This window comes from Acanthisitta chloris, unplaced genomic scaffold, assembly GCF_000695815.1.
Source record: "Acanthisitta chloris isolate BGI_N310 unplaced genomic scaffold, ASM69581v1 scaffold20297, whole genome shotgun sequence".
Lineage (NCBI taxonomy): Eukaryota > Metazoa > Chordata > Aves > Passeriformes > Acanthisittidae > Acanthisitta > Acanthisitta chloris.
This window is the reverse complement of record NW_008681334.1, coordinates 71,244-92,997: the sequence shown is the minus strand read 5'-3', so window position 1 is coordinate 92,997 and position 21,754 is coordinate 71,244. Positions and strand designations below refer to the sequence as shown.

The 21,754-nt window shown below is 46.7% G+C and overlaps 1 protein-coding gene across 2 annotated transcripts in view; it reads right to left on the bottom strand.

Annotated features, from left to right (window-relative positions):
• Positions 1–269: 269 nt before the first annotated feature.
• The window catches only part of BCR (breakpoint cluster region), a 92,371-nt gene continuing 70,886 nt past the window's right edge, over positions 270–21,754 (bottom strand). For both annotated transcript variants that reach the window (XM_009078074.1, XM_009078075.1), the window contains 15 exons: positions 19,187–19,308; positions 17,816–17,984; positions 16,382–16,501; positions 15,448–15,523; positions 14,761–14,865; positions 14,109–14,183; positions 13,425–13,522; positions 12,638–12,769; positions 5,522–5,581; positions 5,285–5,394; positions 4,316–4,455; positions 2,689–2,823; positions 2,003–2,108; positions 1,094–1,256; positions 270–359 (listed from right to left, as the gene is read on the bottom strand). In XM_009078074.1, coding sequence (XP_009076322.1) covers positions 270–359; positions 1,094–1,256; positions 2,003–2,108; positions 2,689–2,823; positions 4,316–4,455; positions 5,285–5,394; positions 5,522–5,581; positions 12,638–12,769; positions 13,425–13,522; positions 14,109–14,183; positions 14,761–14,865; positions 15,448–15,523; positions 16,382–16,501; positions 17,816–17,984; positions 19,187–19,308 — 1,701 coding nt within the window. The remainder of the gene's footprint in view (positions 360–1,093; positions 1,257–2,002; positions 2,109–2,688; positions 2,824–4,315; positions 4,456–5,284; positions 5,395–5,521; positions 5,582–12,637; positions 12,770–13,424; positions 13,523–14,108; positions 14,184–14,760; positions 14,866–15,447; positions 15,524–16,381; positions 16,502–17,815; positions 17,985–19,186; positions 19,309–21,754) is intronic.

The window sequence follows — 21,754 nt, the reverse complement described above, 5'->3', positions numbered from 1 at the left end:
CATTTGTTCAAGTGTCTATTGCTCCTTCTAGTGGAGATTCTGCACAGCTCCATCTCCAGCTCAGTTCTGGTCCTACCAGCACAAGGAGAGGTTTTTCTCCTTTCTCTCCAGCTTGTCTCTGGTTAACAAACAGCAGAAGCACCGAGGGCCAGAATTCCCCAGCACAGGAACAGGCCAGTCATGGCTGAGGAAACACCAGTCAGCTTTTTCTCAGGGGTGGCAGAGTTATGCCAAGAGCAGTTTTTTGGGTCCTGTGGTACCACAGGCACCTACACCTCCGTGGAAAAGAGAATGCTTTGCCTCTTGCTGTCCGGGGTAGGGATAGTCTCTAGCTGCAGGAAGTACAGAAGAACTTGAACCTGGAAAGAGAAAGACTGAGGTAGTAATGAAGCTCTGTTAACTCCTCCTCATCCCAGCTACGAGAGCTGGCAGACACACCTACAGCTCTCTCCAGGGAAACACCTAGAAGTTACGGATTTGTTTTAACACACTGTGTAACATCAGCAGACACATTAAAACCTGCAGTGCTTCAGAGACACTCTTTTCAGCTTCCAGGGTGGAACAATGGTGCTGCTGTTCACTGCACTGAAAGCATTTGATCTAGAATTTGCCATTATTCAACAGGAATGTACAAACCAGCCTGACCAGTAACACAATCTGTGTTCAACCTTCTGCATCACCTTCAAAGGCAGCAGCAGCCAAAGAAACCTGAATTTAGCAAAGAATTTTGTTGTGCATCAGTGAAGGTGGTTTAAGTGTTGAGGAGCACTGCAGAAACACTGTCAATCCTTTCATCCCAGGCCAGCAGCACAGTGCTGGGGGACAGCTTCCCAAAAACTGCTCTCATGCACACACACACAGAGGATGCACACACATGGACATTCTTTCTTGGAAAGCTGTAATTGTACAGGCACAAACTCTAGAAACACAGTTCTAAAAACAGTCTAAAGTGTCTGTGTAAGGGCAGGAGTTGTTTGATGTTTATCACAAAACCTGCCAGGACAGCACAGTGGGATGGCTGAGCCAGGCATCCAGAGGACTGTGCTCTCCCACAGTGTCTTCACAGGATGCAATAGCACGTTCAGGATTTTACCTGGGACATGACTTCTAGAGACCAGCTGTCAGTCATTGTGATGGGCTGGGTTGGGTTGGCAGGGATTTTACTGTCCTTCTCCGAAGGTCTGAGCAGTGTTGGTCCAAAGACAGTGGCAAGATTGTGCAGGGACATCTTGTTAACACTTTCCCTCTCAGCAACCCTGGGAGAACAAATAATGCACAAGCAAATCTTTATAAATACCTGAGTTCTACAAATGAGAAACTGAGGCACAAATGTTAGAAGTTTGCCCACGGGCAGAAAAGTCTACAAACCCCAGACTTCCTGGATTTTAATCTAGAACCTCAGTTGTAAAATGATCTTTTATCCCTCCAGGGACAGTCTCTGGCATGCACATTGGGCAGGTATTAAACAAGCCTATTGCACTAATATCAAATGCATGGAAAAACTTTTTCACAGTTTACAACCACATTACCAAGGAATGGACAAGATCAGAAGGATGAGACTAAACAAGGAACTGACAACTGCAGCTAGGGAAAGTGCTGGAATTTTACAAATAGATCATATTGGATTTCAGACACCTTTTGAGACAGGGCACACCAGATCTTTAACAGGCCAAAGCTCCATGATTTATACAAAGTCTTTTCTGATATTTGCATCCAGATGCAGGTGCAGTTTTGCAGTGACATTGCAGCACTAATTTGCATTTGTGCTAGATAAGCCCTGACTTTTCTGTCACCCCTTTGCTCCAGTTCTAATCCTTTTTAAGTATGAGTGGGAATGGAATTCAGGATTTACTGCCTCACTAAGTATGAGACAACAGTTATCTGATGAGCATTCACAGCACATCAGCAAATGCTTCTTGGTTTGTGTGACTGAGCTATCAGAATTTCAGGGAAAGGCTCTGATGCTTTACACACTGAATAGTCTTAAGGAACCACATATTACCTTTTTAAATGGTCCAAAAGGAAAAGGAATGTCACAAGGTTGGGTTCTGGAAGTGACAGCAACAGATTCAACATACAGCTTTCCTTTGCAACTGGATCTGAAAGTGCTGCAAGACAAGGGAACAAGACATCACCATAGGCAGTGAGTGAGAATCTGACAGAGCCATTCCCAAACCAGCCAACACAAGGGTCCCAAATGCACTGTGATTACATCAGAGCTGGTAGGTCAGAGCTGCACATCAATACCCCACAGCAGCTCTTTATTTCACAGATGCATTGAGAATTGAGAGTGCTTTCAGACTTTCAATGGTTGTGATGATTTTCCTCTGCATCAAGGCAACGTAAGATACATCTCCTTCTCCCACCCCCACACAGGGAGCTCCCCTGGAAGCCTGATGGGGCAAACAGTGTGCACAGCCCCAGCAAGCAGGCTGGCACTCTGTTCTCCACCTATCCTGCACAAACCTGGGCTTTTCCAGCTTGCAAAACAGCATGGCAATCGCCTGTACTCAGCCTCATGGGAAGACAATGTCATTCCAAGGCTCATTTCTGAGCTCCATTCCATTCCCCTCACAGCTTGTTCCAGGCTTCTGTCCAACACCATAAATACAGGGTTTGTGTTGCTTTAGGAGCAGTTTCCTACCAAGAATGTCCATTATATGCAGGGTTCTTTCTGCTGCTACCTACCGATGCCTTCAGCAAAGTTGGGGTAGAGCTCGTCAGTGAAGAGAGGCTCCGGCAGCTCCCGGAAGTACAGCTTGAGGGTCCCTGCGATGGCGTTGACATCCATCTCGCTCATCATCACCGACACGTCTTTGTTGTCTGCAAGAGGGCAAGGGGAGGCAGGGTAAAGGAGCTGCTGGCCTTGCATTCCTTCTTTTCCATGCTTTGAGTCTGTTTATCCTTTGTCTTTGCCCAAATAGCTGAGAGTTTTCCTGTTTACATTTCTCCAGATCAACTGAGCTGCCTCCCAACAACTGAGAAGTGCCCCACAAATGACTACTAACAGTCCATGGCTTTACATCAAGCTGAGGGAAGCTCACACTCCCACGGTTAGCTCTGCTCTGCCAGCAACCTCAGCCTGATTTGACCAAAACCCACTTGGCTGTATTTATATGCATTTGAACTTTTGTTAGTGACAACAGTTGTTATTCCAATTCTCTGCCTCTAACAGCTTAGAATAAGAGACTCTGAGCCTGTCTAACTCCCCACTGAGTGTAGCTAAAGTACTCAGACAATTCAGGGCTCACATGTCAGTTCAGTTACTATTAAGAACAACAAAACCACCCTCTTTCTCTAAAACAAAGAGACCAACCAGCAGAGCCAGCACTGGTTTCATGAAACTTAGTTTAAAACAGCATTTAACAGAAGAGGAAAAAGTGGTTTTTCAAACTGTGAAAGACCCTTACTTGCACTAGTGGAGGTTCATCAATCAGTGGTTTTGGTAGCTTAGGGGGATTGAAAAGAAAATACAAGAAGGAAGGAATTTCACTAAATAAGTGAAGGAAAAGTGTGGAGAGGCTGAATTTGGGCACCTGGCACAGGTCTCTTGACTGCTAGCCTAACAAGGGAGTTGGAGTGTGGCTTGAGCAGCTCTGGTCCATCATGTGGAGCTGGAAGTAGGGCAGAATTTCACCTTTTTGTACCTCAGTAGGTTTCACCTGCCTGATCTCAGGTGCCTTTTTGGGACATACAGGCCATTCTTCTAAAGGCAGCACCAGTAAGGAGCCCTTTTCTGCTCAAGATCAAAGAAAGCTTTGCAAGGGTTGGTCAAAATCATCTAATTTTGACCAACTGCACATGTCAGTCTAGACAGAGTTAAGAAGAGAACTCGGGAGCCCTGACCACTCAACCCCAGTTTCACAAACACCCTTCCTAGTCAACCTCAAAACACCTTTTTGCTAGCTTCTTTTCACAAAACATTCTTAATTTCAAGGACTTCTGTTAGTTTGGAGACTTCACAACAGTGAGGAAATTATGACTTCTGATGGCTGATGTTTCCCCCAAGAAAGTTGTGTGCCATTTACAAAGCTTTGGCAAGGCAGGTAAACCCACCATTTCTTGTCTGCTGGGAAGAATAACAAAAGCATGACTTGGTACAAGGATCCATCCTGTTGTATGACTTGGGCTATATCAGTAGCCGAAGAATATTAATAGAATATGCAGCCAGGGTTAAAATGATTCTCCCTGTGCAAGAATCTCTACGTCTTAATGCTTCTTGGGGTACATAAGATTAAAAATAGCACAGCCACCCGACAGTTTGCTCAGGCAGGTTCTCACAGAGTAAAGGCAAACATCAGCCACAAATACTTACTGACATCAAAGGCAGCTTTCAATGCTTGGATGTCGGTCGCAACGCCAGAGACGCGGTAGATTCCCACCTCCTCCATCCCGCGCCGCTCGATCTCCTCCACACACTGCCGCACGATGTAAGGCACCTTCGACCTCTCCCTCCTTGACAAAGCCACAGAGAAGAGTTCAGCTTAGCCCAGGCCCCCAATGCTTATTCCCCCAGCCAGCCAGGCTGGCTAAAACCACCCCAATATTTCCTGTGCAATCCTCTTCTGGAAAATAGAGTGGGAGAAAGTCTGAGCAGGCAATCAGGACCAAACTGAAAAACTCCTTTTAAAACTGCAGAGGGTTTTTTCTGACTGTCTCAGCCTGACTTTGGCTCTTCTGCAGCTTCCCTGAGCATTTCAACTTCTGGCTGGGTCCCAGTGCCCCTGAAGCCTGCGACTCTGCCCAGGCAACCAGAGGATTCCCAAACAGTCCTTGGATACATAGCAACTCTGTTGCTTCCGAATTAATGCAATTCCACAGGGAGGAAATACCACACTTCCCCAACCACACAACAGAACAAACAGGTTTCTGCTGTGATTCGTGACAAAAGATCAGGGGTTAAAATTATACAACAGGATCCAAAGACCTTGAACTTCTCTGATTACGGAAAGGAAACATCACTGCTCAGTGGCTCTGGAAATGTGTGACCATGTCAGCTAACTACAGAGAAGGCAAGGGCAAGAGGGACTTTTGGAATCCAGAGCAGTGCAACGCTGTCAGTAAACACCCTGGGTTTCACAGCCTGTGTGCACACTGCTTTTTCCCCCTGCCAAACTGAAGCTCAGAGAATGTCCAGCATCTCCTGTCTGCAGCCACAGCCAACTGCGCTACCACATGAGCAGGCTGGACTGCCAAATCCCTCAGAGGGGCACAGGCAGGTGCACCCCAGTGGCCAGTTCCCTTTCTAAAAAACACCAGGGAGAAATGTGACCCATCAGCTCACTTGGTAACAATAGCAATCTTGACCCCAAACACCCCAGTCTGTTTCCGGGATGGCATCCTCTTCAGGCTAAACTCCCGACTGGTGAACTTCACCGACAGCTTCACTTCAACCTGAACAAAAGAGAACAGCTGTTACTTTTTAAACACTTTTTTTTTTTTCCACGCTGCAATGAATAGCAAAGAAATAAAGCCCCCAGGAGGTACAGGAGCAGAGCTAATTTCTGTTTGCCACACTTACCCCATTCATTGAGATGACTGTGCGCTGCCAGTCTTTGTCCTGCAGCACCTGCGGGTCCAGCTGAAAAACACAAGTTATCCATGAGCCAGGAACAGACTTCAGAGAAACCAGCTAGCCTGGAAGGCTTCTGCAAATGAGCAGAGCACCATCACTTTTAACACGTTATCTCCTTTCCACAGGAAAGCACACACTCCGAGGTTTCCCTGGTTTCAGGGAACAGGAGCTCAGATATTGTGCAGTTCTCTAGGCAGGGCTGATGGGGACTCACACCCATGGAAAATCCAGCCACATGTGTGCAGTGTCTGCTCAACAACAAAGGCAACCTCGGCAAGCATAGTCAGTGCTGGAAAGGCAGTAACCTCAGCTGTCACACAACAAGTCTGTGTTCACAGCTGTGGCACACACAACAGGCACACTGACAGCCAAATTCATCCCATCCCACAGGGCCAGGAGATACCTGAAGCAACTGATCTGAAACAGAGGAAACTGTCTCCCTCTGCAGTTTCCTACAGACAGGTGAGGTTGGGTGGGTGTGAAATTACTGCACCAAAATAAAAATAACTGGAGGCTGGAGAACTTCATAGCTCTTGGCTATGGAGCTAACAGCTTCCAAGAAGGACTACGTCCCACTGAGTTCAGAAGACATAATGACCCCAACAGTGAGATCAAGGAAGAGAAATACAAATTGATCCTTACAGAGGGAAGCAACTTTAAACAAACCAAATTTCTGTCAGGATCTGACAGAGGAAAAATGGAGGAAATTGGCCCAGAAATCATGGAAAGTTGTCCTCTATCCCTGTGAGGGAAATGCTGAAGCAACGGCAGGTGCAGGAAATTCTGGGAGATCTTAGACACAGCCATGGTCACATTCTCTTTCAGATCACTGACAGAGCAGCCCAGTGCTGCTGACAGCTACAGAGACAATCCCCCCATGCCTTTCTTCACTCTCCAGCAGTAAGGAGAGGTTCCCCCTGCTTGCTCACACCGCAGAGACCCCAAGCAGCAACAGCACAAGCGAGGCCAACCTTATCCCTGCGCACTCTGCTCCAGACGTGAGCCCACAGTGGGATGCTGCCAGCACACACATGCCTTCCTGTGGAATTGGACCGGCTCCTGTAGGTGCAACTCTGGCAGAAATTCCTGAAGACCCCTTGTAAGGAATAGTCAGCAACCAGTAGCTCCCACATTTTGGGACTGTGCAAAGGACCAGGAGGCCGAGGGGCAGCAGTGCTTAGCTTCAGAGCCTCAGCAAAGCCCACGAGCAAACTGCTTGCCAAGGGGCTCTGCTTTTAAGGCCAGCGGAATGGACCCGCCCCTGCCTGTGCGGCTGGACAACGTCCCCCGAGCCAGCCGCAGTCTGGGCTGCTCTTCCCTCAACTTCCGTACTGGAAATTTGGTTTCTTTCAACAACTGCATTCTTTCCCAGAACCAAGCGGAAACCACTTCTGAAGTGTCTGTCTTCCAACGAAGAGCGACCATGCTCGGTATTCCTGAAAGCTTCACCTCCAGCTGCCGAAACAGTCGTCTGGTTACGGTGCCACAATGGCCCTTCCGTGGACACAGTCACAGCCAATCCTCCCACTCAGAAGGAATTTTCCCTGTGCTTTTAGAGTGGAGTCACTGAGAGTGTATTATTTATAGCAGGGAGAGACTACTTAAGACTAAAGGGGAAAGAGGATTTTGAACATTTTCAAAAACAGAGTCCAGCAGAATCCAGTTACAGTTTATTTATGCTAACAGGTATTCCTGGTTATGTCTCAGTAATGACCAGGGAGCTCCTGCCACTGCACAAAATGAAAGCAACTAAATAGCTGTTAAAAAATACGAGTCAAACACCATCCTGTTCTGTCTCAAGAGTGACTTTCACATGGCTGCAAAGGACTAGCAGAAGGACCAGACTGGAGCTGAGAGCTCACAGAGACTCTTCCTTGCTGGGTAACTGCTGGAGCTGAGCAAGGCCTGTGAGTGCAGCCGAGTGTACCTGCTGCTGCCTCCTGCTCCCTTCTCTCTGCACTCTGCTGCAGGGCTGGCAGGACCCCTGCACGCCCCACCTGCTGGGGAACAGCTGGCACTGAATGGAGACAGCCAGGAGGGCTGGCTGACCCGACCCAACCCTGCATAAATCACTGCAATAACAACACCAATTAAGAAAAAAAAAATCCCACCCAAGGTGCTTTTTAAATAACAAAGCAAAATGATGGAAGCTATTAAAAGAGCAAAGCTTGAATAAGCTCTCAGCAACACAGAGCGAGACAGGAAGATCAGGTCTAACAGCCTGATAAAGTCACAGTAGGAAATAACAGAGGCACCAGGAAACCAGGAACGTCATCGAGACTTTCAGCAAGCTTCAGTCCTGGATTCAACTGATGACTGACCTGAGGCCAGCAAGAGCAAGACAGGGAAAGGGCAGCTGGAGCAGATAGCTACAGAGCACACTGAGGACAAAGAGTTAGCCAGTGTGATGATCCAGCACAGAGAGGACCTGTGACAAATGGGGCCATGCTGTCTTCTGGCCTGATTTGGAGATCAATGACCTGGAAGAAGGAGGAACACTGAGCAGAAGAATGCAATCCACAGCCAGCATGCCAGAGGGAGGCAGCTCTGAGGGCTGTGCCAGCCCAGGCAGGGGAAGCACTGTGCAATGACAGCATCTGCAGGCACTTTACAGTGAAATTTCCTGCTCCTCTACACAGTTCCTTCAAACAATTGCTTGGTTACAGCAACTAAAGCACTTGTCCCATCTTCACTGAAACTGAACCACTGTGTTTTTTCCATGCCCTATGCAAGTAGGACAGACCTGCTAAAACCCTCAAAGACTATTGCATGGGCTTGTTTGCACAGTCCTCACCAAAAGCTCCTGCTGCACAGGAAAATACAAACCATTTTGTCTGTTTGCTGCTCCTCCAATCCCCTTGTTGCCTTCACTCATGAATCAAGCCAATACCTCTCTGTATTCTGACCAAAACACAATAGAACAAAACAGCTCAGCACCATGGGGGTTTCTGCGTGCATCTCTGGCCTATACAGTAGCTCAGCACTGAATTCAGACAGGCCACAGCAGTCAGGAGAGGCTGAGAGTGCAGAGGACCTGAGAAAAGGCAAACTGGGGATGCCAGTCAGGCAAATGCAAGCCAGGCACTAAGAAAGGTATCTGTGCCTTAGAAAACCACCACAGAGAACTTGATGATCTTTTCCGAGAAAGAAAACAGAGAAAGAGGAAAAAACAGTGGAAATGAAAGAGCAAGGACTGAAGAAACATTAAGGTTAGTGTGGTTTATGTTATTCATTCACATTACTTCTTCCCTTTATTAAATTTCCCTGGCAACTTTACACTCCATCAATTTTGAATTGTAACTGCACTGACATACATGTTGCCAGAGTCTCACTGCTGCTGGAAACTCCCAGGACAGCTATAACCCCATTCTTCTCACAGCTCCCCACTGACAGGTTAATCTTTCCCACCATCACCCTTTAGCCATGACCCATTGCCTTCTTCATTTCCCCCCTATTTTCATTGCAGGGACACTGTTCTGCCTGAGCAAACTGCTTAAACGAACTCGAGTGTGTAAAAGGTTTCTGAGCTGACACTTGGGAGGTACAACATCCAACAATCTGGTTTACATGGAAAACAACCTAGTGCCTGAAATAGCCATGGGCACTGCTATGAGACATGCCAGATAATTAAGCAGATAAGAGTGATTGTTTTGCAAAGCAACAGAGGAATGGTGTTGCACTGTTTCCACAGAATGACTGATCTAAGGTCATATCCTCCCTCATTTCCCAGCACTGCTGTTCGGGAGAAGGAAATATTTTGCCTGAGCTGATCATGCAGAAAAAGAACAGCAAAGGAAACAGCATTTCTAGGAGGCACAAATGGGAGGACCTGGATCACAGGGTGAAGTATCAATTTACTCATTCAGTCTGCTCCTGAGGCAGAGGCAGTCGTGCTGACATATGTGCCCACTTAGACACACTCTCAGGACCAAACAAAAGGCTTCTACACTCAAAACATGTGGCTGTGTCTGCCACGTGAAGTGCCAAACTCAAAGAGCAAAGGGACAGCCCAAGTAGCAAAGATGGATTGCAAGGTAACAAAGAAAAAAAGGACAGGGTGTTCAAAACGATGCTGATGCTTACAGCTGCACTAAACCTCATATTTCCTCTTATAAGATGATGTCCATTCCCTCCTCCCCTAAGTCCCTCAATGATTTCAGTTTCAGCGTGCCCAGGAGTGGTACTTCTCATGCCTGAGGGCTACCAGAAGCCTCCAGCCATGCTAAGGGGTCAGTTCCACACTGCACACCCAGTGCTGCCACACCCAGAGGGGCTGATGAGGACTTGACTTCTACCTTTACAGGAGATTCTCCCATATTAAAACTTCATGGTTTTATTTTTCAGGGATAAAGCTTGCAGGTTGGCAAGGAACAAAGCAGCTCTTGCATGTGGCTATAAAAATAGGCAAATAAAATGTTCCATAGGAAAAGAAAATATGAGCAATGGGAGCTATTAAAATTGCTGCCCATTCCTGAAAACTTCTGACCACGTGGACCAATTTCCAGTCTTCCTTCCTCCAGTTCAATAATGTAACAGAGATTTAATAAACATTTCACAGTCAACAGTCCTCATCTCCATGATGCATTGTCTTCATCACTGAAGCTCAGAGAATATGGTGAGTCAGAACTCCCAGCAGTGGGAAATTGCAGCTTTACAATAATACTTGGCTTAACAATACACTGCGATTTAGCCAACAGAGAAATGTTCCTGCTTTTAGCAACCAGAGGATGCAGCCACGACTCTCCATGGTCCCAGAGTTTTTAACTAAAGGGAATTGATGAAAATATCCTCATTCAACTTCACAGACAGCTTGGCTGAATAACGACAATGCAACAACAGCAACAAACCAGAAAGCCCAGGGTACACTATCTCTAAAGTAAACAAAATCGGATGTAAAAGCACCAGGGAGAATACTGACAGAAAAAGTCCACAAAACCAGTGACTGGAAGAGATGGTGACAGCATTAACATAGCCACGTGTCAGCCACAGGCTGTAATCACATTTTGTTGTTGCATTATTATGGTTTCTTAACAGAGAAATGCTATTCACTTTAAAACTAAACCGAAATTAAAAACTTGTAATAATTCATATCAGTCCAAGATCTTACTAGAGTGTTTACACATTCTCTTTGCAGTTATGCAATAGTGTTGAAAATTTGTGTGATGGGACAGAAATCACTGAAAATTAAGAGGATGTGCTAACAGTTCACCCAGTTTCTTTCTAAATTGCAAAGGGAATTTACAGGACTTTTGCATGTGCCTTTTACAATACAACAGAATGCAACTTTTGCACATTAATCAAAAACATTTTTATTGCTTTTTTCTTAACCTTCCAGTCTTCAGGTTTCTCTAAAAGAATCAAGCTGCAATCAATATTCAAGTGTCAAAGAGTAGTTTTACTTACTAACTTAAGTATACAATGTATTAACAGAATATACAATTGCTGTGCATAAAAATGCCCACTTCTGTGAGAAAAAAAATGCTAAAAATGTAAAATATTTTATTTGGGTTTTTTATTCATTCTGTATAGAGTATTTGGAGAATTTAGTGGGTCAGTGATTTCAGGGTTCTGTGTTATGAGCACACAAACCTCCAGGGCACTTCGGGGCTGAAAACTTGCTCTTTTGTAGCTGCTCAGCTCCATGGAAAATAACCTTTGTTAGCAGAAGGGACACACAGATTTCTGGTCGGCCTGAGACACACACACAGGAGACAGACACCCTGTGCTGGCACTTAACAATTTGTGCACAATTCCTACCATGCATTTGGGACAAAAGCTCTCCCTGGAGAGCGTGGCAGCCTCGAGCTGCAAGGAGGGAGGGAAGGAACAGGCCTGATGAAAGCCATTTAACCAATGAACCCTGCCAGAGCTAGGTGAGACGTGATCCCTCAGGCTGTCCTCAATCAGAGCTGCTTCTGCAGGTCCACAAATGGCCTTGGCCTGTGTGACCATCACTCAAGTGCTGGGCAAAGCTGTCACCTCGGGGTGATGAGCAGGCACACATAATGGAGGGGAACTGCTGATGCCTTTAAGCATGCCAGAAAGAAATAGATTATCTGGGCAGGGTCTCTGCTCTGCACAACAGCCAGTCCAACACAAAGTATGTCTTCAGAGCAGGCATTTAAACATTCTCCTAAAGCTGTGGACAGACAGTGCAACAAACTGGAACAAGAGGGGGAACATATGTTCCCCATGTCATCCTCCAGGGATAGCCTGATTTCGCCTACATACAGTTTTAGTGCTCTATCACACAGCAGCTCCCCAAGAGCACCATCCATTTGCAATCTCCTCCCCTACTGTGTTACAAACCTGCCACACAGACAGTGTCCCATGCCAGTCCTCAGTGGCAGAAATCTCCCTCAGGGAGGGACACCACAGTCTGGACATGGCAGCTAGCAGGACCAATAAGCCTGTCCTTCAGGGCCTGGCTAGCACATCAACCAACTAACCTGAGCTAACACACAGATGGCAGTATTTCTGCACATGATTTACTGAGGGGAGAGGATATTCATCACTTCCTTCTGTCACAAATGGAGCATCCTCAACAGGGCCCAGGGACCAAGGGCAGTGCAGTTCCTACACATTGGGTTGGAAGTTTGGAAACTAATAGGCAAATCAGAGATCAAAACAAGTTTTCTTGAAAAAGCAGGTATTCCATCAGGGTGCTGAAACAGGCGTAGAGCACAGAGCTGCTTACTTCCCACCTGTGAATCACACTGTGTACCTCACTATCCAGAGGAAAATCTTCAATGTTGAGACAATCAGAAGGCAGAGGAAAACCCTCCCTGGTGCACTCCAGGATTCGAAACTCCCATTCAGAGATCAAAACAAGTTTTCTTGAAAAAGCAGGTATTCCATCAGGGTGCTGAAACAGGCGTAGAGCACAGAGCTGCTTACTTCCCACCTGTGAATCACACTGTGTACCTCACTATCCAGAGGAAAATCTTCAATGTTGAGACAATCAGAAGGCAGAGGAAAACCCTCCCTGGTGCACTCCAGGATTCGAAACTCCCATGATGCAGTGAGGGTTTTTTTTCAGGAATGAGTTCAGCAGAGTCTTACCTGGATCTGCCCTTTCCCCATTATGCGATCTGTGCTCTCTCCATCCTCTTTGGTGAGTTTGGTTTTGTTGTAGCACTTCTCATAGCACAGAATCCGCAGTGTCTGTGAGCCCTCCAGCTCAATCTCAAACTCCTGCAGGGCATTAGGAAAGGAAAGAGCAGTGAATGCATCACAGCAGGACACCACTCTCCTTAAAACTCACCAGAAGGGGAGCACTTAAGACTGACCAAAACCTCCTCCCTAATGGAGTTGTTCTAGAAATAAACTGAAATTATATTTTGTATACATAAAGTGGTCAAATTGAAGACTAAGAGATGGTTGCCTCATTCGTCAGGTCTCACTGGGTCTCAGCAAAGCATTTTTCAAAGACACAAACTTATCCACCTTCCTTGTAATTAATTTTGCTCACTAGCAGGTCTGAGTTGGCTGCAAACAGGCAAAATGTCTATAGCTAACTCTTCCCACCCTCAACAAATAAACAAAACCACCTTCTTTGACATATTTTCACTCATGTCTTTAAAAAATAATCAAATATGCATCTGTTTAAATGATGAAATACTGAACAAGACTCATTTGTATCAAACTGTTTAACTACAGCTAATACGAGAGAAAATCTTCTGCAAGCCCTGACTGCCCAATCAACCTGACAGAAAAGTGTTTTCTGTGAACTGCACATGTAGCACAAGTGCTGAGCATGCAACAAATTCTTCCATTGCTGAGTCTTCTGCCCATCCTATGCTGATGTTTGGCACATGGAATAAGTCACATTGAGAAAAATCAAACCTACCTCATTCCAATTGGGCTCTGTGGTGTCTCTGTAAACTCTAGTTTTGGCCTTGTTCACGAAATACCCAAAAGAATCCACCTCTAATGTGCAGTACAAATCTGAGGAGGGGAGACAGGGACAGCAACTTAGAAATATATAACCTCCTAACTTGCATTAATCACTTTCAGGGTGTGTCTTCATTTCCATCATCTTTGTGTTAGTACCAGTAATACAATGCAGGGCAAATCTCATCATCTGGATCAGCCCAGTTGTGTTTAGAAAGCTGAAGTACCAGCACAGCTGAATAAATGATGTTGCTACCTCAGTCCTTTTCACTCTAGTTTTTCACCTTCTGTCAATTCACTCCCCTGAATTTTAACACCTCTTCACAACAAAAATTCTGGATGTCAGACAACTCTTTCTTTCACTGCAAAACGAATTAGAGCTGAAAGAATTCAGGATAAGGGCTGACTTGTGTCTAGAACAGCGTAATCAGCAAACACTTCTTACAAGCCCGAACAGACTAGACCTAAAAATAAGTACTGCATGTTTGATCCTTGATGGTGATCTGAGAGTCAACAGTAGGAACTTCCTCACCATCATCACAGATGCTGCAATCCTAACCCAGCCCATGCCCAGCAGTGCCAGTATATGATTTATCTAACCCCTATCAGTACCTCTGTGTGTCCCAGAACTGCAACTCACTTGAGCTTTGCTTGAAACCTGTGGCAGAGTGGACAATGACATTCAGGAATCCATAGAGACCTGGGGATTCATCATCTGTACAAAAGATCCAAGGAATTTTGTTACACTCAGAGAGTGGAAAGAGAGAATACTGATATAACACAGGTTAACAAGCAGAGGGTAAACTGTCCCTAAGGAGGATGGCAGGAGCACATAACCATTTTGGCAAGAGAAGAGACCCTTCCAGGTTCAGTGTCAGTGTCACCTGAACTGCCCTCTGGCAGTGGGTTTTTACAGTGACATTTCTAGGGTCAGCAAGATGGCATAGAAGAAATTCAAGGGAAAAAAAGTAAAGTATAGAGGCTAACTCTACACTAGCCAACTAAATAGAAATTTAAGATGGTCTCTGACAATTGTGACCAACTAGTGTTCTTCCAAAGGATTCCCAGGCATAGTTCAAAGCTGTCCCAGGATAGGACTCCACCAGGCCCTCCAATACCTTGTGTGACAGCTGCACGTAAAGACCATTTAATAGTCAATTAATATATACAGGAGGATGTCCAGGAATATTTTGCTAATTCAGATGTAGCCATAGAATTTGGAGCTTGTATTTTTATTGCTGCAGCAAGTAAAATGGGATAACAGACTGAAAGTATAAACCAAAGAGTCTTACCTTCCTTATTGATAGTGAGGGGAATGTTGTGAACTGTCTGAAGCTTCACACAGGAGTTTGTCAGCATCTGGAGCTCCACTGATGTGAGTGAGAAGCTTTTAAAGCCTTGCAAGGAGATTCAGAAAGGGAAGAATTAAAATTCAAAGGAGAGGCTGGATGCATTCTTCTTGACTCTGGGCACACATGGGATAGCTGCTTCCTGGGCAATGCTCAGCAGCAGCACCACTGCTCAGGGCAGTACTGGTGCTGCAGCCCAGCTCTACTGAGGGCATATTCAGTTACTCTTTGGAGCAAAAAGTCTCAGGATGGTGAAACAAGGGAAGCTCTTATTTTTTTGCAAAGCCAAAAAGCCACCCATGCCAACAAAGTAAGTTTCTTTGGACTGGAGCCAGGTAAAACGTGCAGCTGTTCCCTCAGCTTGGAACAGAGCTCTGATCTCTAGGGTAAATGAGACACTCTCTACACACACCATTAAGTGCTCTCCCTACACATTCCCTACCTGTTGCTGCAGGCATGAGTCCCCCAAACAGCCTCAGACATGCACAGACAAGAGACATCCATGTTGTGCTGTGGATTTCAATGCATATCTGTTTTTGCAGGGAACCTTGCCCCACACCTCACTCTCTAGCATTCTGCTGTCTAATAAGATCACAGCATTTGGACTAATGACAGCCAAGGGACACTCACATTTCTTCTGTTGCTCCCGGATATTCTCCCTCCACTCTGCCCTTTCATAGTCCGATGAAATGAGGAATGTGTAACTCTACCCAGGAAAACAGAAGAAAAGAGGGTATGCATTAGTCTGGTGGACCATTGAGAGCTGGCCAGCCTGCTCCCACCCTGCTCCAGTGCACACTGCTGGATACACTGTCCTCCTGGCACTCCTGCAGTTGTCCTGTGTCACAGCTCTGTCAGGACAGGCTCTGGCAACTGCCTTCAGCAATGTGCCAGTGGTACCAACATGGACAGTCAGAGCTCTAACAGAGCTCTAACCTGCCAACAGCAGCTGTCCCTGGCAGCATAAGCTCCCACAGCAGCTCTGTACTACTCCTCACAACATCTGCACTAGGAGCCCAAAAGCCTCCAGCACAGGTCTAGACACTGATGCAAGCTGAGGAAGCAGTGACCAGCACATGGATTTTCACTGAGTAGCAACACAGCCTTGTGAGAATCCTTTGCCATGTGCATGGAAAGGCAATGGTGACAGGTTACAGCACTGCCAGCAGAGGATAACCCTGGAAGTGCAGCTCCAGGCCTGAGGAGACTGCCCTGAGTGTGCCAAGCCTTGAGCTTGCAGGGGAGTGTAGAAGGCAACTGCTGCAGAGCTGTGTTTTGGGTAAAGAGCTGTTCCTACTACTCAGCTGATGCTGAGGTAGGGGATTCATTTGTATGGTTATTATTTAAATGCCAATGTTGTATACAAATTAGCCACAGCCTTACAGGACATCACCATAACCTTTGGTACAGCAAGGGTTAGGTGTCTGCAGCTTGGAAAGTGCTTTCAGGACAGACAGCAGAGGCCATGAAGACCATCCTTGTGCAACAGCAGATACCATCACACCCCCCACCACCACTGGGATCTCTGTCTGGTACACTGAGGGTGACCAGGAGAGCCACTCACCTTGCCGTTGCGATTGTGTACCCGGAAAGCCATGTTGGGAGACATCAGCAGTAGGAGGGATTCCTGCTCAGAAAGCTTCTTTTTTAACCTCTCAATGACCTTGCTTCCTTTATTGGCCCTCTGAAGGCACAGGGGAGAGAGGGTGACAGAGGACATGTGTCATTCTCCAACATCTGCCCCCCATTCACACTAACAGATACTTGAACATCCACAGTCCCTTCCCTCTGTGTGTAGGTAACTGGCCCCAGGGCAGAAGAATGCTGCCAACAGGATTCACAGGACTCTCAGCTGCTCAGGGTGATGTTACCTGTACTCAGACTCTACCTCTACACCCAAACGTGGCTCTGTTCCCCAATTCCAGCTGTCCCAGACAAAGCTGCAGAGCTGTGTGGCCACTGTCCCAGCTATACCCTGTACTTTCTGTTCCAGAGGCTGCAGCAGCATCGTGTCACCAGGCAGCCATAGCACTGCCACATCCTCCACAAGCATCCTTATCTAAGGAGACTATAAGGAACCTCTCAAGAAGCTGCCCACAACTCTCCAACTCATCACAGTTCTCATCAGAGGTCAGCTAAAAACATGGGGTTTTCCTGGGTATAGTCCCCAGCCACATTGTTTGGCATGGGTGCACTGGAGTGTCTACCTTGGACACCTGTACCTGCTGAGTAAGAGGCTTCCACAGGGTGTTCTTCCTAACAACTTTATTTTTTCCAGGAAGTCCTCTGAAAGCCAGCCATGGCAGAGGCAGAAGCATGTTCTTTGAAAATGTGGGGAATACTCTTCTCATGGTACAGGCAATGTTATTCATATTCTGCTCTACATACCAGCAGCCTTTCAGTTTTCAAACTTATTTCTCTTTTGGGTTCCAGCAAGGTTTGAAACCTAACACCTCTGAAAAACCATGTCTTGCACACAAAGAGAAGCCTGGGCCAGGGACACCATGTCTGTGTCAGACTATTTAATCAGCATAAATGGTGTTCTCCACATATTTACTGGTGCTCAGTAGCATAACTGAGCCTGAAAAAATTTAGGAGTACATGGCTTCTGACCAGAATCACTTGCAGGACCATACTTTAGCAGCCAGAAATTGGCATGTCACACTCCCAGTCCTTCTCAGGTTCACAGTATAAGAGCTAGCCCTCTACATGGATGCTCAGGGATAGCAGTCATAGGTGGTTTCACACTAGTAGAGGAGCTACTGAGTACAACTATAGGATCTTTCTGGTTTTGCCTCCTCACAGGACACCATCATTCAAGCTGTGCATTAGGATGAGCAACAATGGCCTGCAAAGCAGCTGGATATCACAAACCTCTGCTCAACAGTCTGTTCTAGCATGACTCCCCATGCTATGCAGCCCAGGGAGTGCTGCTGCTGTCAGCACCTCATCTCAGCACAGAGTCTCTACCTATCATGGAGTGCTCAACAACTCTTACCTTTTCCCGCTGAATGTCATTCTTGATCTGGGATATCTTGATCTTCATGGCATCCAGTTCCTCATCAGGTACCAGTGGGATATTGGGCACTGCCTCAGACTCATCCACCATTTGGAAGCTGAGGTCAGTGAGTGGGATGTACCATTTGCAGTCATATTGCTGGCTTTTTCTGAAAGGCAGAAGGGCCAAACCTTTTAGCACTACTGCTTTTTGGAAACATCCACTCCCCCTTCCCATGAGTCACCCTTCCCTGCTATAATGCATAAGATACAGATATGGGCCAAACTTCACTGTGATTCCCATGTGGAAAAAGTCTGGCAAAAGGCTGCTTTCCAGCAAGAAAGCCTAGTAGGGCCAATAGCCAGTACAGCACATAACAAGGCAACTCGTTTTGTCATCTAGTTCTTTTCATACTAAAACCACAGCCATGTTCTGCAAACCCTTTCAGTCCTGTGTGCTCTCCCTTTGAAGCCTCCGTGGAGGCAAAGTCCTAAAGCTGTGCCATACCTCTGACCTGGCTGCTACCTCTGATCTAAACCCAGGCTTCTCCTGCCTGACCTAGGGCCAAGCAGGGCAGGTGAGCTAACATGTATAAACCTCTGTGTAATCCAATCAGAAGAGACAAACTACAGCTCCCAGCTGCCATTCTCCAGTGATTTCACCAGGATAACCAATTCACTTTTTTAATGTTTCACGTGATTTATTCCCTCTTTACCTCTACTGTCAGGAACATCCACTCTTAGGAATATGCCATTCCCTGGAAGGTTCATTCCTCTCAATCACATGCTTCAAAAGTGGCAGACATAATTTTTTGTTTGAGGGTGGCAAGATGATGAGAGGGGTCTCCCTGAGAAGAACATTTACCAAATAAAGAGAAACCCTATTTGAGGCAGGTACATTGGTAAAGGTTCCTCCCCCTCAACAAAGCTGTTTTATTGCTGCACTTTGGGGTTGACCCATAGTCTGTTTATTGCACCTTTGCCATTTTTCTGTAAAACTGTTAACAGGCTGCAGCTGCAAGGCCAAAATTAATAACCTTAGTCACAAAACAAAAGTGAAGAATGTCACCTATTAAAAGAAAGGGGAAGTAGAAAAATGAATGGCATTTCTCCACAATACCAGCAGCTACAGCATATCCTATTTTTCTATGAAGGCTCGAGGCAGGGATGGGAGGAATTAACCTTTTCTGAGGGATCAGGACTTGGAAAAGGTCTCATATAATAAACAGTCCTACCTTGTCCATCATTGCTTGTCTACCTACATCTTGTACCCCAGGTCTGGGGTACTCATATTCAACTAAAACTGCAGGCTAAACCCAGGATTCTGTTGAAGCTGAGGTGCAAAGCACACAGTACATAAGGAAAATCTCACCCTCCAATCTGCTTCTTGAGCTTGGCACACAGGAACAGATCAGTAAAAAGAAAGACATGACGTAGCTTGCGAGCTCCCTCCACCAGCTCCACCATGAAACTGTCCTTCAGCAGCTGCCGGTGCTGGTGAGAAAAACAGGAAAAATGTTGCAGTGCAATATGAGCTCCAGATTTGGCACTGGGGCAACACGTTCCTTAGCCATGACTCCTACCAGAGCAAATTCAGTAAATTTGTCAGATTCAGAAAATGAAAAAAGCCTGTTAAATATTCCTTGCAGTAAACTCCGCTCCTTGCTGCTGCCCTCTCTCCCAGGGGCAGGCATGGCCATGCATCTTCTTCATTACCTAGTGCTGGGTCACACTTCAGGCTTCTCTCCATCACCTGTTCCTGAGCCCAAGAGTAACTCCCTGTGAGTCGCTGCCCAGCTGCTGTGTACCCGAGGGCCACAGCGCATCGTGCCCTCTGGAGCCAGCAGAGAGCAGCACACACCGCTCCTCGCAGTCACTCAGACACTGCAATCGGCGCCAGCCTCCCGCCCAGGGACAGAGCGAACCCTCCAGGAACACCTCCTCCCACTCGCAGCATCAACAGCTGAACGCCTTTGCTGCCTCTTTACTACAAGTGCTGTTAAGGGCTAATTCCTGCACAACATGTGTATCTAACAAACTTCTCAGTACTCCCTTATCAGCCTGTTGTTTAAATACGACCATCTGGATAAACCCCACCCTGTGCCTACTGAAATCTTAACATATCATATAAATATTCCCCAAACCTAGAAGATACAAAGAGGCTGCAAAACTCTGATGCCTTTATTCCTAAAGTTCCAGGGAGCTTTACAACCTCCTGAAGAAGAGGCACATTGGTAGGCAGAAGCATCACTTTCCTAATTCCCTTGGTGGGGACACTCCATAGTTACAAGCCCAAAAGGCTGGAGCTGTGGCACTTAGATGGTTGTACCAGTGACCACCTCAGGAGTTTCATGCCCTGCTCTATGCTCAGGCCTTCTGCTCTGCTGTCAGGACCAACAGGACTCAGTGCACATCTGGAATAGATATCTCCCACTGATTTCCAAACAGAAGTCAGGGCTATTCAACTTTGAGCAAGTTTTACTCCCACCAATATGTGTAACTGTCAGTGTTGCCTCCCTTCACAGCCAGTACAAGCAGGAACCAACAGCTCCTCCAAGCGTGCCAAGGTATGCTAAGGAACTTTTCCCTGACCTATGTTATGCTATTTCCTTGTTATTCCAGCTAAGAGGATGCTCCCCCAACACCACTAAGTGACATGTCACACATCCCATATTGGCCTAGACAGTGCTGTGACTAGAGACAGGAGAGTTCTGCTAACACTGTCCAGGGCTAGCCAACACCTCCCCAACTGCCTCACTGTCTGTGTTCTCCAGCCCCACGCTCAGGACTTGTCTGTAGGACTCAGTGCAGACCTGCACCATCTCTGTGACCCCCACCCTGGGAACATAAACCCGAAACTGTCCATTTGCACATGACAACTGTGTCAGCAGTGTGCACCAGGACAGCAGCTCCCCTGAGCAAGGTCAGGACATCCACACCAGAAGAGATGGCTCAGTTTCTCAGGTGATGCCACCTGGGCTCTGTTCACTGTGTGACTCAACAAGCTCTGAACACATTCACTGCGAGGGTGTGGGACTGCAAAACCCTGTGCTGCCTCTCCTTCCGCCTACCATTCTTCCCATCTTGGCTCTCCAGCGAAAACAAACCACATCAGTCCTGAGCTCAGCAGGCATCGTGGCAAGAAACACAAGGCAGAGAAATGCCCTTGCAGACATAATTCTTGTTTCCACAGTCTGTCCCCCCAGCACCCCAGACTTCCTGACCTGGACTAGGAGCTTGTATTTTCCTGTCTGCAGCTGCACTAGCACCACAGCTACCTGGTAAAGCACAAAGAGCAGTGTCAGCAGCTCAACTTGGTGTTGCCTTCCATTACACAAAGATCCTGGAAATCTGTGGGCAGCAGCAACAGCTGCACCTTTCCCATAGTTTTATGAAGCAAGACTGCTTCCTGGCAGACTGTTGCACCATCTCTGGGCAGGACTCTGTGGAGATCTGGCATCCAGCAGTGACTCAGGCTCAAAAAGGCCTGTACATATGTTAGTGTGTATTTCTAGGTGGGTGTGATCCCCCTGCTTCTCCTCGGTGGTTTGGGAGAGAACGCCTACCTGCACCAATGCCTCTCCTGCTGATGCACACTTGGGCACACCTTCCCCTCCTGCCTGGAGAACAAACCCCAGGCAGGAAACTAGAAACACTAAGCTTTAAAGATAAATAAACAGGAGGAGGTATGTTGTCAGTAGCAAGAACACTCTCCACACCTGCAAAGAATTCCATTTGGGAGTAATAATAAGCAGGGAAGGATATTTTCTGAGCAAGCCAAAACCCTGATCTCAGGTTTCTAGATCTGATGCATATTAATTACACTGCAAATCAGCTCAGCTCCTTCGGGGCAATGAGAATAGCTGCTTGCTGCCAGCTCAGCCTCTGCTCATTGTTCGTAGGTGTAAAGATGTTCTCACAGCTCACTCATCTCTACTAC